This window comes from Thermobia domestica, chromosome 9 (genome assembly GCF_964235325.1).
Source record: "Thermobia domestica chromosome 9, izTheDome1.hap1.1, whole genome shotgun sequence".
Classification (NCBI taxonomy): domain Eukaryota; kingdom Metazoa; phylum Arthropoda; class Insecta; order Zygentoma; family Lepismatidae; genus Thermobia; species Thermobia domestica.
In genome coordinates this window covers 34,224,356-34,238,301 of record NC_137462.1, presented here as the reverse complement: position 1 = coordinate 34,238,301, position 13,946 = coordinate 34,224,356, and the positions used below count along the sequence as shown (strand labels likewise).

General features: G+C 37.4%; 1 protein-coding gene across 1 annotated transcript in view; it reads left to right on the top strand.

Moving 5' to 3' along the window:
• Positions 1-7,724: 7,724 nt before the first annotated feature.
• Positions 7,725-13,946, top strand: part of LOC145694543 (sin3 histone deacetylase corepressor complex component SDS3) — a 29,464-nt gene continuing 23,242 nt past the window's right edge. The window contains exon 1 of the mRNA XM_081770859.1: positions 7,725-8,003. Within this exon, the coding sequence (XP_081626985.1) occupies positions 7,868-8,003 (136 nt within the window). The 5' untranslated portion in view covers positions 7,725-7,867. The remainder of the gene's footprint in view (positions 8,004-13,946) is intronic.

The window sequence follows — 13,946 nt, the reverse complement described above, 5'->3', positions numbered from 1 at the left end:
CTTAGCCCCTCACCAATTTTTCACCAATCACATACACTATTCTCCATCATCAGCTTTAGGGCCTCCAACACTCTCCTTTTTGCATTTTCTTATAATCTTATTTTTCATTTCTTCTTCTACTGTTTTTAGTACGTACTCTCTCTCAATGCTTGGGAACATTGTCTTTACATCAATATATTTTTTCTCTCCTGTCGACCACTTATTCTAGGGCACTTTTTATCTCCTCTGTGTTTTTCACTCTGTTACTCTCTTGTCCTTATCTCTTCTGCAATCTACGGGAGCTCATGTGGTTCGGATTCCACGTTAATCAGTAGGTCCACGTCTCATATAGCCTGGCTGCTGAACGGGACGTTAAACTCAAAATCAACTCAACTCTTCTGCAATCTACTTTATTTCTTCTTCCAACGGTTCGAAAATGTTGTTTCTACAATCCATCACCGGTCTTAATTTAATTTCTTTTTTATGTATGTTTGGAAAACCTTTCTTGTTCGGTATTCCTCCTGTTTTATTCATTAATTTCTTGAAACCTTGCTTTTCTCCATTCTTAATTATTTTGTTTCTTATATCGTCTTTCACATCTTTATATTCCACTACTTCATACGTGTCATCACCTCTCTTCCAGTTTTTTTTTGTACCATTCCTTCTCCACTGCCACTGTCGCTCCTCCTTTATCTGCCTGTTCTATCACGATGTCTTTTCTCCTCCTCAACGTACATAATCCTTCTTTACCTTCTTTCTTAAGGTTTTCTGCTTTTCTATTTATGAGTTGTTTTACTATGGGTACTGCTTTCCTCCTAATTCTCTCCCTCTGCCCTTGTTCTTTTATTTTCATAACTGCTTGTTCTACTGTGAATACTACTCCTTTTACTTCTCCCTTCTCTTCTTTCAATTTAAACTTGTAGCCTAATTCCGAATATTTCTTTTCCTGGCCTGTTAATTTTACGTTTCCTATTACTACTACCCTATTTGCACTTACTTCTCCTTGCTAAGTCCATCCTAGTTTATTTCCTTTCTCTTTCTTTCTCTTCAAATTTCTTTTCTGACTTGCTCAGATCTCTCACAAATATAGAAAACTTGTCTTCAATTTTCACTCTTTTTTTTTCAATCCCTTTCTCACTGTCCTCTACTTCTTTAGTTCTTACGGTGTCCCACATGAGCTGCTTTTCTGCTTTTTAAATCATCTTTTTGTATCTCACTGATTGATACATCAATCCTTTCCTAATTATCCGAAGTCTTTCAGCGTAGTGTTCTGTTTCAGAATCCTAAGGTACTCACTCAACAACTTTTATAGAGACAGTTCGGCTGCGGGCATATAAGTTCCCCATAAGCATTCCGCCAGCGGGCCGCCGTAGGCCCATCGACGTGCCGCCGCCGGGCCACCTGCTCGATTCGCCTTCGTCCCGCCGGCGGGGTATCCGATATAATCCCGTTGCTTCCCCGCCTTTAGCCGATACCCAGCCGCTGAAATCCCCCCACGTATTTCCCCATGTGCAAGACGTAATCGGATCTACCGCAAACCACGGCGGATTGCCCCCCAAAATTTCTCTTCATTCCGCCTTTAATCATCTACTCTCAATTTTGGCAATAACGTATTGGCACTTAAGCGCTGAAACCTGTATACCAATACATGGTTAAAATACAAAGATGTGTACACCATTTTTGTTTTCAATAACCCCATTTCCATCCGGGGATGGGTGGGCTGTTGAAGGCAATACCTTCCAAGCATATCTGAACTACTATCTAGTAATTGTCAGTGAGAATTGTAATTTTGGAGTTGATTGTTTGCAATGAGCAAAGCTTTAGGCAGTATATTTGACATTTTGCCAAGTAACAAATAACGTAACATATTCTGCTGTAACCGGCCACGAAAATAGTTTTGCAAGCCAACGAACTGTCTGACAATAGTTACATGAGTGCAGTGCTTCCACCTGTTGCTCTTATATCCTAGGTCAGCAGACGTTACCAAGTTCTCTTCTGTTCATATGAAAACCAGAACAAATGACGTAAACCACGCGAAGAGTGAAGAATTGTGGGTAATGGAAAGCCAATCCTTGCCCGCCACACGACCGTAAGCAGGGACAACCGCCACGATCAGCGAATGGTCCGAAGGCTACATCCGTCGCAGTACCGCGTTTGCGGGTACCCCGACATAACCGTCATCGGTCCGCCAGTGGTTGCAGTTACTCAACCGACTTATATACCGCCATAGTAGTGATCGGCCCGATGATGTGCGGCGGACAATTGCTTATGGGGTTGAAGTAATCACCAACTACTTCTATAAAAATTGTTGCCCGAGTACCTCAGAATTCTGAAACTTGTATTTTTGGATAGGGTACATATTAGTTCCTAAGTGAAGTCTTGACCCGACTACGGGAGATCCCATAGTATTTGAGCTATGGACCTTTAAAGTTCATTTTTTCATGTTTTCGGCAGCCTATAACTCCGAAAGGAAGCATTTGTGCACCCAGGTTGGTCTATACTTTTTGTCTTATCTTGGTGTCAGGAATCACCTCCCAAACGTTGTCGCTGTTCTTTTGAAACACCCTATATATATATATATATATATATATATATATATATATATATATATATATATATATATATATATATGTGTGTGTGTGTGTGTGTGTGTGTGTTTGTTTGTTTGTTTTTTACAGTTTCGGCTATATAACATAGCCTTCCTCAGACAAATTATGAGAGAAATAAATATATTTTCTATAAATATAAATAAAATCAAAAGAAATCTTAAAACTTTTTAGATTCAATATGCTTAAAAACAAACAGACAAACAAAGAATAAATTCAAATCAATTGAGTCATCTTAAAATTTTACATTTCCAGTGTAAAGGGACTAAAATTACACTTCTTATATTGAGATTTAGAGCCTTGAAATCAATGTTGTGTAAACAATATTCACTTAATATATATTATCTAATACATTTTCTACAAAAAAAACTGTCATTTTTTTCTTCTGTTTTTAAGTTCCTCTAAACTTCACTAGTTCCGGTGCTTGTATGATTTTAGCAATCCTATTCCGCCAACATCCGAAATAAAAGCAAGAAGTGTTGGAAAACAATAGATCTGTATTACTCACTGTGGAGTAGACCTACTGGGGATACAAAAAAAAAAAAAAAAAAAAAAAAACTCAAAGGTTGGTGTGGAAATGAGATTATTGCAACAAGCTATTGAAGAAATATTGCAAAATGTGGCAATATGAAAATGAAGTGGCATGCAGGAAGAAAAACAATACAATCTGGCGGATACAGAAAATAAATGACATAAAATTAAAGAAATCTTTCTGTAGGTATGGAAGAAGAAATATCATCATCATCATCATAGGTATTCTGCCTTTATTGGCAGGTCACTTACCGCAGCTGAGAAGCTTCCATGCTCCACGGTCCTCCGCTAACTTCTTCGTATTCGCATATGATCTTTCTGTTTTTATATCATCCATTAATTGTAGTCTCCTTCGCCCCCTCCGTCTCTTCCCCGCCACCATACCCTCTAGGACGTCCCTCATGATACAATCTCTTCTTAGCCAATGTCCCAACCAGTTTCTCTTCCTCTTCCTAATAATATCTAAAAGTGTTCTTTTCTCACCCATCATTTCTAACACTCTCTCATTCGTTTTCCGCTCGACCCAACTAATTCTCCACACCCACATTTCGAAGGCTTCCAGTCGATTTTCACCACCTTTACGTAATGTCCACGTTTCCGCCCCATACAGTACAACACTCCACACGAAGCATTTTATGAGTCTTTTTCTCAACTCTTTATTCAAGGTCCCACAAAACAGACTTTTCTTCCTCCTAAAGGCTTCTTTCGCCATTCTTATCCTTGCTTTTATTTCACGTTCGCACTTCATGTTATTACTAAGAATACTACCCAGATATCGAAAACTATTCACTTGTTCTATTTTCTCCCCTCCTACTTTTATATTTGACACAGAACCCTTCGTTCCAATCACCATGGCTTTGGTCTTTCTAACATTTATTTTCATCCCATATTCTTCAAAGCCCTTTCTCATTTTTTCTAACATTTTATTGATTTTCTTTTCAGATTCTGCAACAAGCGCCATATCGTCTGCAAATCTTATGCATCTAATCATTCTACCTCCTACCGAAATGCCATCATCATCATGTAGGCTCTTTTTCACTATCTCTTCTAGATAGACATTAAATAGTGTTGGCGAGAGGCAGCATCCTTGTCGAGCTCCCCTTCCAATTGCACTCTCTTCCGTCAGCTCTTCCCCTATCCTAACACTTACTTGTTGGTTCATGTATAAGTTTCTTATTAGTCTTCTATCTTTCCATTTCAACCCTATCTTCGTTAGAACTCCCAACAACAATTCCCAATTCACGCGGTCAAAAGCCTTTTCTAGATCATTTCCTATTCTAGATCTAGATCGAAAGATAGAAGAAATATAAATTTCCTAGAACTTTCATCTATACTGTTGATTCTACGAGAAAAAAGTATAGGATCTTAATTGTAGCAAATGTTATGTTCTTTTTTTTTTTCGATAATAACATATTTGTGCTAGAATGTAAGGGAGCCGGTTATTCGTTAAAAAAAAATCACTATTTTAGGAAGATGTAATTTCAGGCGCCATTTTAACAAGATGGCGACGCCAGCAGAAATCCAACGAGGTTGCAAATTTAATATGTTATTTAGAAGATCCTAATACACACTTTTATCAAGTTTTTGAAACTACCTCACGTAATGCGATCAGCACCCACTCTTACTGCTGCAACAATTTCATCCAAAACTGGAGTGCATAGAGTGAGGCTCATCTGTCAGGCTTTGTCGACGGCGTTTAAATGCAGCAAACCAATTAAAAAACGGTTGCAAATGAAGGGGGAGAGTCCCGAAAACACTTTTCTAAACGATCATGGGACTGCTCTTGCATTAAACCGTACTTAAACTCGTAAAAGATCATTGCACGAAAATCACGTCCCTCGAGCTTCATGGTTGCCAACTGATAGGCTCAAATAAGCCCTCTAATTTTCAAACAAACAAACATGCAGCCTTGTACTTATACCTTTCATCACTAAAGGACATACGCTTTTAAACGTGATACGTATCAGTACGGCAACGCTATTTGAATTTTAATATCTAAAATCTCTCGGCATGCCTCTTCTATTAGTGTGGTTTGGCATAAAAATTTTGCTTCGAATACTGAACATAACGTTGTATGGAAGAGCAAATAAAAAAAGTTGAGGACGAACAGTTCAGGTTCAGGAAAGACAAGGGCACAAGAGATCCAATAGGATAATTATGGGTAATCAGTAAAAGATGTATGGAAAAAGGGAAAGAGTTGTATGTTCTATTTATTGATCTAGAAAAGGCTTTAAACCCCGTTAGTTGGAAATTGTATTGGGAGTTATAAAGAAGGTTTAGTTGGAATAGAGAGATCGAAGACTCATGAGAAACTTAACTCCTATGAACCCACAAGTAAGTGTTAGAATAAGAGAGAAAATGACAGAGGAGAGTGTAATTGGAAGGAAAGTTAGAGAGAAATATTGTCTCTCGCCTACTACATTATTTAATATCTATCTAGAAGAGAAAGTGAAAGAAGCCTACATAATAAAGACGGTATTTTGGTACAAGGTAAAATGATTAAGCTTATACGGTTTGCAGACGATATGGCGCATGTTGCGAAATCTGAAAGGAAAATCAAAAAGATTTAGAAAACTTGAGGAAGAGTTGTGAAGGTATGGGATTAAAATAAATGTTAGAAAAAACAAAAGTCATGATGATTGGAACGAAGCGGTTGGTGTCAAATATACAAGTAGGAGGGGAGGAAATAGAACAGGTGATTAATTTTCGATACTTGGGTAGGGGCGAACGTGGAGTAAAAGCAAGGATAGGAGTAGTAGAAAAAGCCTTTAAGACGAAGAAAAGTCTATTTTATGGGACGTTGAATAACAAGTTGAGAAAGATTCATAAAATACTTCGTGTGAATTATTATACTGTATGGGACAGAAACGAACATTATGCAAAAGTAATGAAAATCGACGTGATGTTTTCGAAGTGTGGGTATAAAGAACAATTGAGAAAATTAGCTGAGTAGAGCGGAAAACGAATGAGAGGGTGTTAGAAATTGTGGGGGAGAAAAGAACAATTTTATATATTATTAAGAAGAGGAAGAGAAACTGGTTGGAAATTGATAGGAAGAAACTGTATCATGAGGGACATGTTAGAGGGCATGGTGGCAGGAAAGAGAAGGTGAGGGCGAAGGAGGCTACAATTGATAGATGGTATCAAAACATGAAAATTGCACGTGAAGACGAAGAGGTTACCTGAAAACTATGGAGCGTGGGAGCTTCTTATTTGCTGCAAGTGTTCTGCCAAAAGTGGCATCAGAATATCTGATGATGATGATGATGACTAGTTTAGACAATCTGTATATTAAAGATAGTAGGCTATGTCTACTTTTTAAAATGTAATTGTCATTACTTTTCACTTACTACACTTTCTTTTCTTGTACTTCTTTTTGATACACAATTGTTTATTTTTTATCCCTTGTCCATTACCTAATATAAATAAAATAAAGAGTTTGTGTGTGTGTGTGTGTGTGCGGCCTGGAGGCCAGACGAGTGCACCGAGAGTTACCAAATTTGGGTCACGGGTACCTTAGCCCAGATCCCGGACCAAGAAGAAGCGTTTTTTTTTAAATTTCGAACCAAGGGAAGCTCGAGGGGGGAGCGAGTTTACCGGGACCGGCCTGGGGACCAGACAAGTTGACCAAGAGTTACCACATTTTAGTCACGGATACCTTGGTCCAGGCTCCAGACCAAAGCGGCGTTTTTTTTTTTTTTAATTCGAACCAGTGGAGTCTCAGGGGGCATTTACCTGGGCATGTAAAAGTATGACCGATAACAGTGTCGAATTCATAGTTTTCGCGGTTGATAAGATCAATGGTGAAACTTTGATCGTATTAACATCCAAATTCACCCTATTCCGCTGCAGAACGGGGCTCACGGGGGGCATACCAAGACATATAAAAGTAATCCAAAATGACCGATATTAGTGCCAAATCCATTGTTTTCGTGGTCGCTGAGATCAATGGTGACACTTCCATTATGGCACATTCAGCTACCATTGCATACGGGCCGGGGGTCAGCGGGGGAGGATACCAAAACATGTAAAAAAAAAAATAGCCCAAAATGACCGATATCAATGTCAAATCCATAATTTTCGCGGTCGCTGAAATGAATAGTGATACTGCCACAGGCGTTGACTTCCAAACACAACCCTTATGCGAGGAATGGGTATAAATTCCTTTTGCTGCTGAAAATGATACAAAATTTGTAAATTGCTTTGCTTTCTGTAAACTTTCCCCCGCTGATTGAAGGACTGACGATGAAATTGATAATCTTATGGTTAAAATTATATCTAAAATGAAAGAGAATAATTTGTTTTATCTATAATAATAATAATAATAATAATAATAATAATATATTGACATCATTTTCTATATGCTGAGTGACTGGCAAAGTGTCAATCTGGATTTATATCGGTTTCTGAATGTGGTTTGCTATTTTGATGTCTGTCGGTATTGTTCAGTATTTCGTTAAAACTTAAAATTATTGCATGCACCCAATCCAATATCTATGGATTGTTTTTTCTGACAGCTTTTTTGTTTTATCAATTTACATTTAGGATTTTAAATTTTAAAATTTATTCCTACAGGATTTTACCATTAAGAACCTGGTGCCATTGGCAACATCAAATAAATGACTAACGATAATGTGTGTTTGTTTATGTTCTCGAAATGTGTGGAGGGACGAACCTACAAAGTGGAATATTAACTGATAAAGACAAGAATAAGTGGTGGAATCAAGGGAAGGCAAAATATTAGCGTTAATATGTTGAAAATGTCGTCACATTATGGTTCTACGTACCCTTTATCTCAAATGCATGATGAGTATGAATTTGAAGATGATAACGATGATGAGATCGATGATGACCGAGATCACGAAGAACGAGATGATAGCGATGAAGGTATGTGTTCAGTATTACGTATTAGATGATTTTAAATTACACGGTTTTTTGAAAATTATATATATCAGTACTAATATTTGAAACCTTCAGGTTTACCTCATGATAAGTGCAAGTGTGTATTACAAGTACCTTAAGTTTTGTCGTAATATACCGTACTAGGTATAGCCTGTATCATGATATATTTATTGTTTACAATGGATTTATAAGTAGAAAAACACTATACATATATATCCTGTATTATGGACAAAATCGACTCTTAGTACTTTCAACAATCATAAGCTATGATGCATTTCTTGCTGTATGTTCGATTTAGGGGGTTAAATTCCAAAGTTGGGCGTCCGTTTCTAGCAAAATTTATAAAATTTACAGGTAAGATATGAATAATTTTATCGTTTGTGTGCTTGATAATATATAAGGATGTAGAAAAATATCTTTATTTGTTATATATAAACGTTTACAAACATGGGACTATTCGGCGAGCGGAGGGAACTAGTTGGCGCAAGGTAACATAATAGTTGCATTGTGGGAAAGTAACCAGCATTTATATTATCAACATGGCGTCGAATATTCCAAATTTATGTACTGGATGTGAACTAACTGTGATCAATTTCGTAAAGCAGCACATTGATAACGAGGAAAATCTTCTAAAACTGTGCGAAAAACATGGATTAATGAACCTTAAAACAAATTGTAGAAAGTGTGGGAAGGATGTGAAAGCCAAGAAACGGGGAGAAAGTTATAGTTTTCAGTGTAATGGGAAGTCAAATGGAGAACGATGCTGCTGGAAAAAGGCAGCAACAAAGGGAACATTTTTTGAGAATGCTCACTTACCTCTGGAGAAAGTTTTATATTTCGTAGTTTTGTGGTGTTATTTGAAACGTGACAAACAACATTTCTTGCAGAATGAATTAAAGTGTTCAAGTGAAACGGTTGTGGATTGGTCAAATTATTGCAGAGAAGTATGCGTAAATTGGGCAATAAGAAATACAACAGCGGTAGGTGGACAAGGAAAAATTGTTGAGGTAGATGAATCAAAACTTGGTAAAAGAAAATATAACCAAGGCAGAAGAGTGGAAGGGCAATGGATCTTTGGAGGTGTGGAACGTGGAGTGAACGGGAAATTTTTTGTTGTCACTGTACCCAAACGCGACAAAGAAACTTTAATTAATATAATAAAAGAGCGAGTGCTACCTGGAACAACAATTATATCAGACTGCTTCAAGTCGTACGATACTCTAAACGATGAGGGATTTAAACACCTCCGTGTTAACCATAGTGTTGAGTTTCTCTGTACAGAAAATAGTGGAGAGGTGCATACGAAAAATCTTGAAGTTTTAGATGGTGAGTACGTGCCGGTGCACACGCAAGGAATTGAAAGTCGTTGGCGATGCATAAAATATTCTCTCCCTGTGATGGGCAAAAAGTCGGAACACTTTGAAGGATATCTTGCTGAATACCTCTTTAAAGAAAGAAGACCGTTAGCAAGAATCGTCCACGATTTTCTGATGGAGGTAGGGGAGTTGTACAAACCAAAGTACTAAGGTAGTGGGAAAAGCCCTTTGTAAGTTCGTACATACTCAATAAATAATCCCTAAAAGTATGAGCGTCCTGCTCCTTCGGGAATTGATGCAGCTTCATGTATACCATATCCGAGTATTGAATTAGTAAGTAATTTATGTTGGCGACATACTTGTGAGGTAAGTGTATTGGAGAAATTGGATAACATAAGTGAACGCCATCTGCCAAACAGTTCTCCATGAGGCAATCATTGTGTAATGTGAGAAATAAAGATGTTTTACTTCTTACTCTTAGGGGCCAAGTAAGTTTGTAATGGACAGCATCGTGCGCGTGGGTTAACTCGGGGGTTTTCCTTTTTTCCTCCCGCATTGTTATTCCACAAGTTCTTCCATCATCGTTCACTTATGCCTTGGCGTAATCGCCCGTGTCCCTTAGACTAAAGAGTGTACACGTGGGACGTTAAACTGAAAGGTTTCATACTTTCTTCTGGGAGGTATCGTTTATATTAAGATTTACAATATAACATGTGTTGACTCGCAAAGCAAAAGTATATTGAAGGAAGTATATGTATGTCAAAAGATGTAAGTAATTTATGAACATGTAGGAGAAAAAAAAAATTGTGCTATCCTGTTTTCAACAAAATATTCATATTTCTTAGCTGGAAATGCACTCTTACTGCCTTAGAAAATGTTTATTGAGAGGGGAGTTACATTAATGAGTGGAGATTGACTAGAAATGCTGATACAAATACAGCATGTAAACATATTAAAACTACAGTGCGTAAATCACGAACCAACTTAAAATCACAAAACAGCGTAAGCTGTGTTGTACTCAAAAGCATGAATGCTATCTGACCGAATGAGAACAGGAGCGTAGGAGAGGGGGTCACGTAGGGGTACTTTGTGCAGGAAACAGGCGCGTTAGCGACGGTTGGTATGCACTTAAACGAGGATGTTAACAATATACTTCATACGGCATAAAAACGCATGGCTTGCGCGTGGTACAGTTGGATGATCACTTTGTAGGTAGTTGTACATTGCCTCTATATAGTACCATACTAAGGTATGTCTTACTTAATAGAGTACTACGTGATGAAGACCACACTTTGCATTTCGTATTTCTGTCTGTGAAAGCAAGTAAGATATTTATTCCCTAAACTACAACTTTATGCCCCCCATAAAATGGAATGAAGTTTAGTTTAACGTTCCTCAACTATGCCTATGGGAGATATATGATTAATGAAAATGTATGACTGTGAAATGATATTTATGATGCTCTTGCACCGGTAATCGAATCGCCGGCCACAAGATCAGTGGGGAGGGTATTTGGGTTGAAAAGCATGATGCAGTATTATACAATCATAACTCGGAAAACTATCTTGTAATAAGTTGGGCCGCGGTGGCTCAGTGGTAGAGCGTTCACCTCTGGTGCATGGGGTCCTGGGTTCAAACCCTGCTCCCGCCAAGTGAAATTTGTGGTGGACAAACACCGTGTGCGTGGGTTTTCTCGGGGTTCTCCCACTTTCTTCATTCCACCATTTCATTCATTGCTCATAATCACCGTCTCCTTTAGCCTAACCGGCATAAGCGTGGGACGTAAAATTCAAAAATTTCATTTCATTTTTTATCTTGTAATAACTATCTAGCACAGATTGATGTATGTATGTAATACTAACCGTCACTTCACCTTGCTCTGACCGGAGTAGATAAACTCCAGGCTGGTTGGTGCATTGTTAAGGTTGATAGCAGTTTTTATCAAACTAAAAATAATATTTATGGCAATAATGGTTATATCGTCCTAAAAATAAGCCTCCAATGCTACATATACAATTAACGTACTAAGGTCGATTTTATCGAAAAGGTATATGTAATGGATTTTAGTGAGGTCCCTATTATATATCTGCATCATAAGTACAAGATATTCGTGAAGAAAATTCTATCTAACTTGGAAAAAAAAGAAAAAAAATGAACCTGTCGCCAACTTCCAGTAGGATGCCTTGCATGAGGGAATTTATTTCGTAAACAGAGGGGAGAGCAGGAGCTTGAGAGAACAAAAGCAATCGAAGATAGCTGAGTACCTCAGACAGTGAAGGTTCTAGGGCGGGTGATACGTACAGGCAATTATACTTAAGGAAGCTCAAGTTAGATGATCATCAACAGTTGGTGTTCTTGCACAGACACAACAAGTAAAACTATTTTTGATCATAAATCAATACCACTAACGTCATACGACAATCTTCGGCGCACGGTATCCCTATCCACGCATAACGTCTAGTCTTTGAGTAAAAATCACGTTTGTGGTTTTTTAGTTGCGATCCAAGGGTTGACAGCGCAGAATGTTTTGGTAATGAAGGATTCGTGTAAGGTTTTTATATGTGTTGCCTCGTTTCTTAATTATTATTTACCTTACGTGTATGTCTCTTGCATAAGTTACAAAATTAACTTATTTTTTTTTTCTTCTGATATAACTTTCACATATAAACTTTCCGAATAAATGTGATTTTGTTCATAACTTTTATCCATATTATGGCCAAAGTTACTGATTTATGTACAGTTCGCATTTGAAGAAAATAGTATGCTTTATTGTCTTTGGTGCACGGTCACAAGAGCTTTTAAAAGTCAAAATATTAATAATTTTTTCCAGATGGTCCAAAACGAACTCCAAAATATAAGATTTTAAAACCGACAAAATGTTATAAAATAAATGGTTAAATGTTATGAATATATGGTTAAAGGGGCACATTTGTCATTGCACCCAGAAATACGCCCACAATAATGCAGGGCCGTGCCGCCGGGGGGGAGCGGTGCGACGGCCCCGGGCGCCGAAGTAAGGGGGGCGTTAAATTCGGGAGAGAAAAAAGGAAAAAATAGGAAAAATTGCTTGGAATGTATGTATGGGGGCACCGTCGTATACTCTCGCACCGGGCGCTGATTTTCCACGGCACGGCCCTGCGATAATAGTCAAAAATGTATCGCGAACTACAACGGGACCAAAAAATGACGTAAGCCATTATGACCGTGTACCAAAGATACGTAGTCTGTGTAATATGTCCTTTGGTCTGTGACTGTGCCAAAAAGCGTATGAAAATTACACCTTCCACTTTTTTTTTTTTTAATTTTAAGGAACAACTTGAAGAAAATAAAGAATGCTGGAAATTTGATACAATATCGTTGCTCATATTTTTCTGTCAATTTACAAAAAAAAAAAAAAAAAAAAAAAAGAAAGAAAGAAAGACCGTTCACTACTTCACTTGTTGGTTGACTACCAGCGACTAACGGTTTCTACGGACGAGAAAATATTCACGCCTCCTCTTTCTACATCTACACTGAAGAAAGTCTTCCGCATTTTATTGGTTTACACGAAAAAAAAAAAAAAAATAATGTTCGATACTTTTTGAACACACCTCGTATTTCGGGAGATCAACAAAACCAATGGGTGAAACGGAAAACAAGTTATACATTGGAAGTAACTCCTCAAAATAAATGTACAAAGATAGAAATACAAGAGGCGGTGGAGGCTCGTATTGCTTTTATGTTGCGGAACAGACTAGCATGATTAAGCCGTAGGTTGCAGAAAGTTACAACAAATAACCATTGGATTCATATTGCAATTTAACAAAAGAAAAAAGAACAAGTAATAAGACAAATCATTCGAATATATATGTCTAAATGCAGATCAGGTTGCTTACTGATATTTCTCTCTTAGAGTAATGAGATAATATGGGTGTTTTGAGTATTTCCCCAAACTGATGGTATTTGTATCTATCGTCATAGATAGATGAGAAAAATTGCTATAGAAAAGCATTTTGTAGGTAGGCTAATTAGCGTGTTGAAATTACGTTTGTAATACAACGTGCAAATAAGTTATTATAGATATTTATTACATAAGATATTTTTCTGTTGCAGATATAATTTTTACTAGAGGTCATTTCTAAAATGAAAATTAGTACGTAGATAATAACCTGGTACTTTTTAAAGTGCTTATATTACAATTTGTCCCGATGGCAGAAGTTTCTTTCTCTTCCTGTGATGAGGTTTGTAAGTCAGAAATTTTCTGCAGAAATTTTGCAAAAAGTTTCTGCAGAAGAAGCACTTGTGATCGTTAAAAATACTCTTTACGCGATGTGAAAAACAGTTCGAACTATGTTTATGTGAGTCGTCCGTGCATTTAAGACATTTACACATAGTAGGCATGTTTTTATACTTTTCTGTTAGCTATTTTTTTTTCTCTGGCAATTTTTCTGCATAGGCACGGCAAATTTTCTGCGATCACATTGCAGATCGCGGCATGTTCTGCTATGGAGCAATTTGCAAGATTTTTTTTTTTTTATTCAAAAAACATTTATTTTCTGTAAGTTTGATATGACCAACTTAAATAGGTTTCACTGAAATGTCAGGCACTCAAAATTCTTCCCATAACCATTTA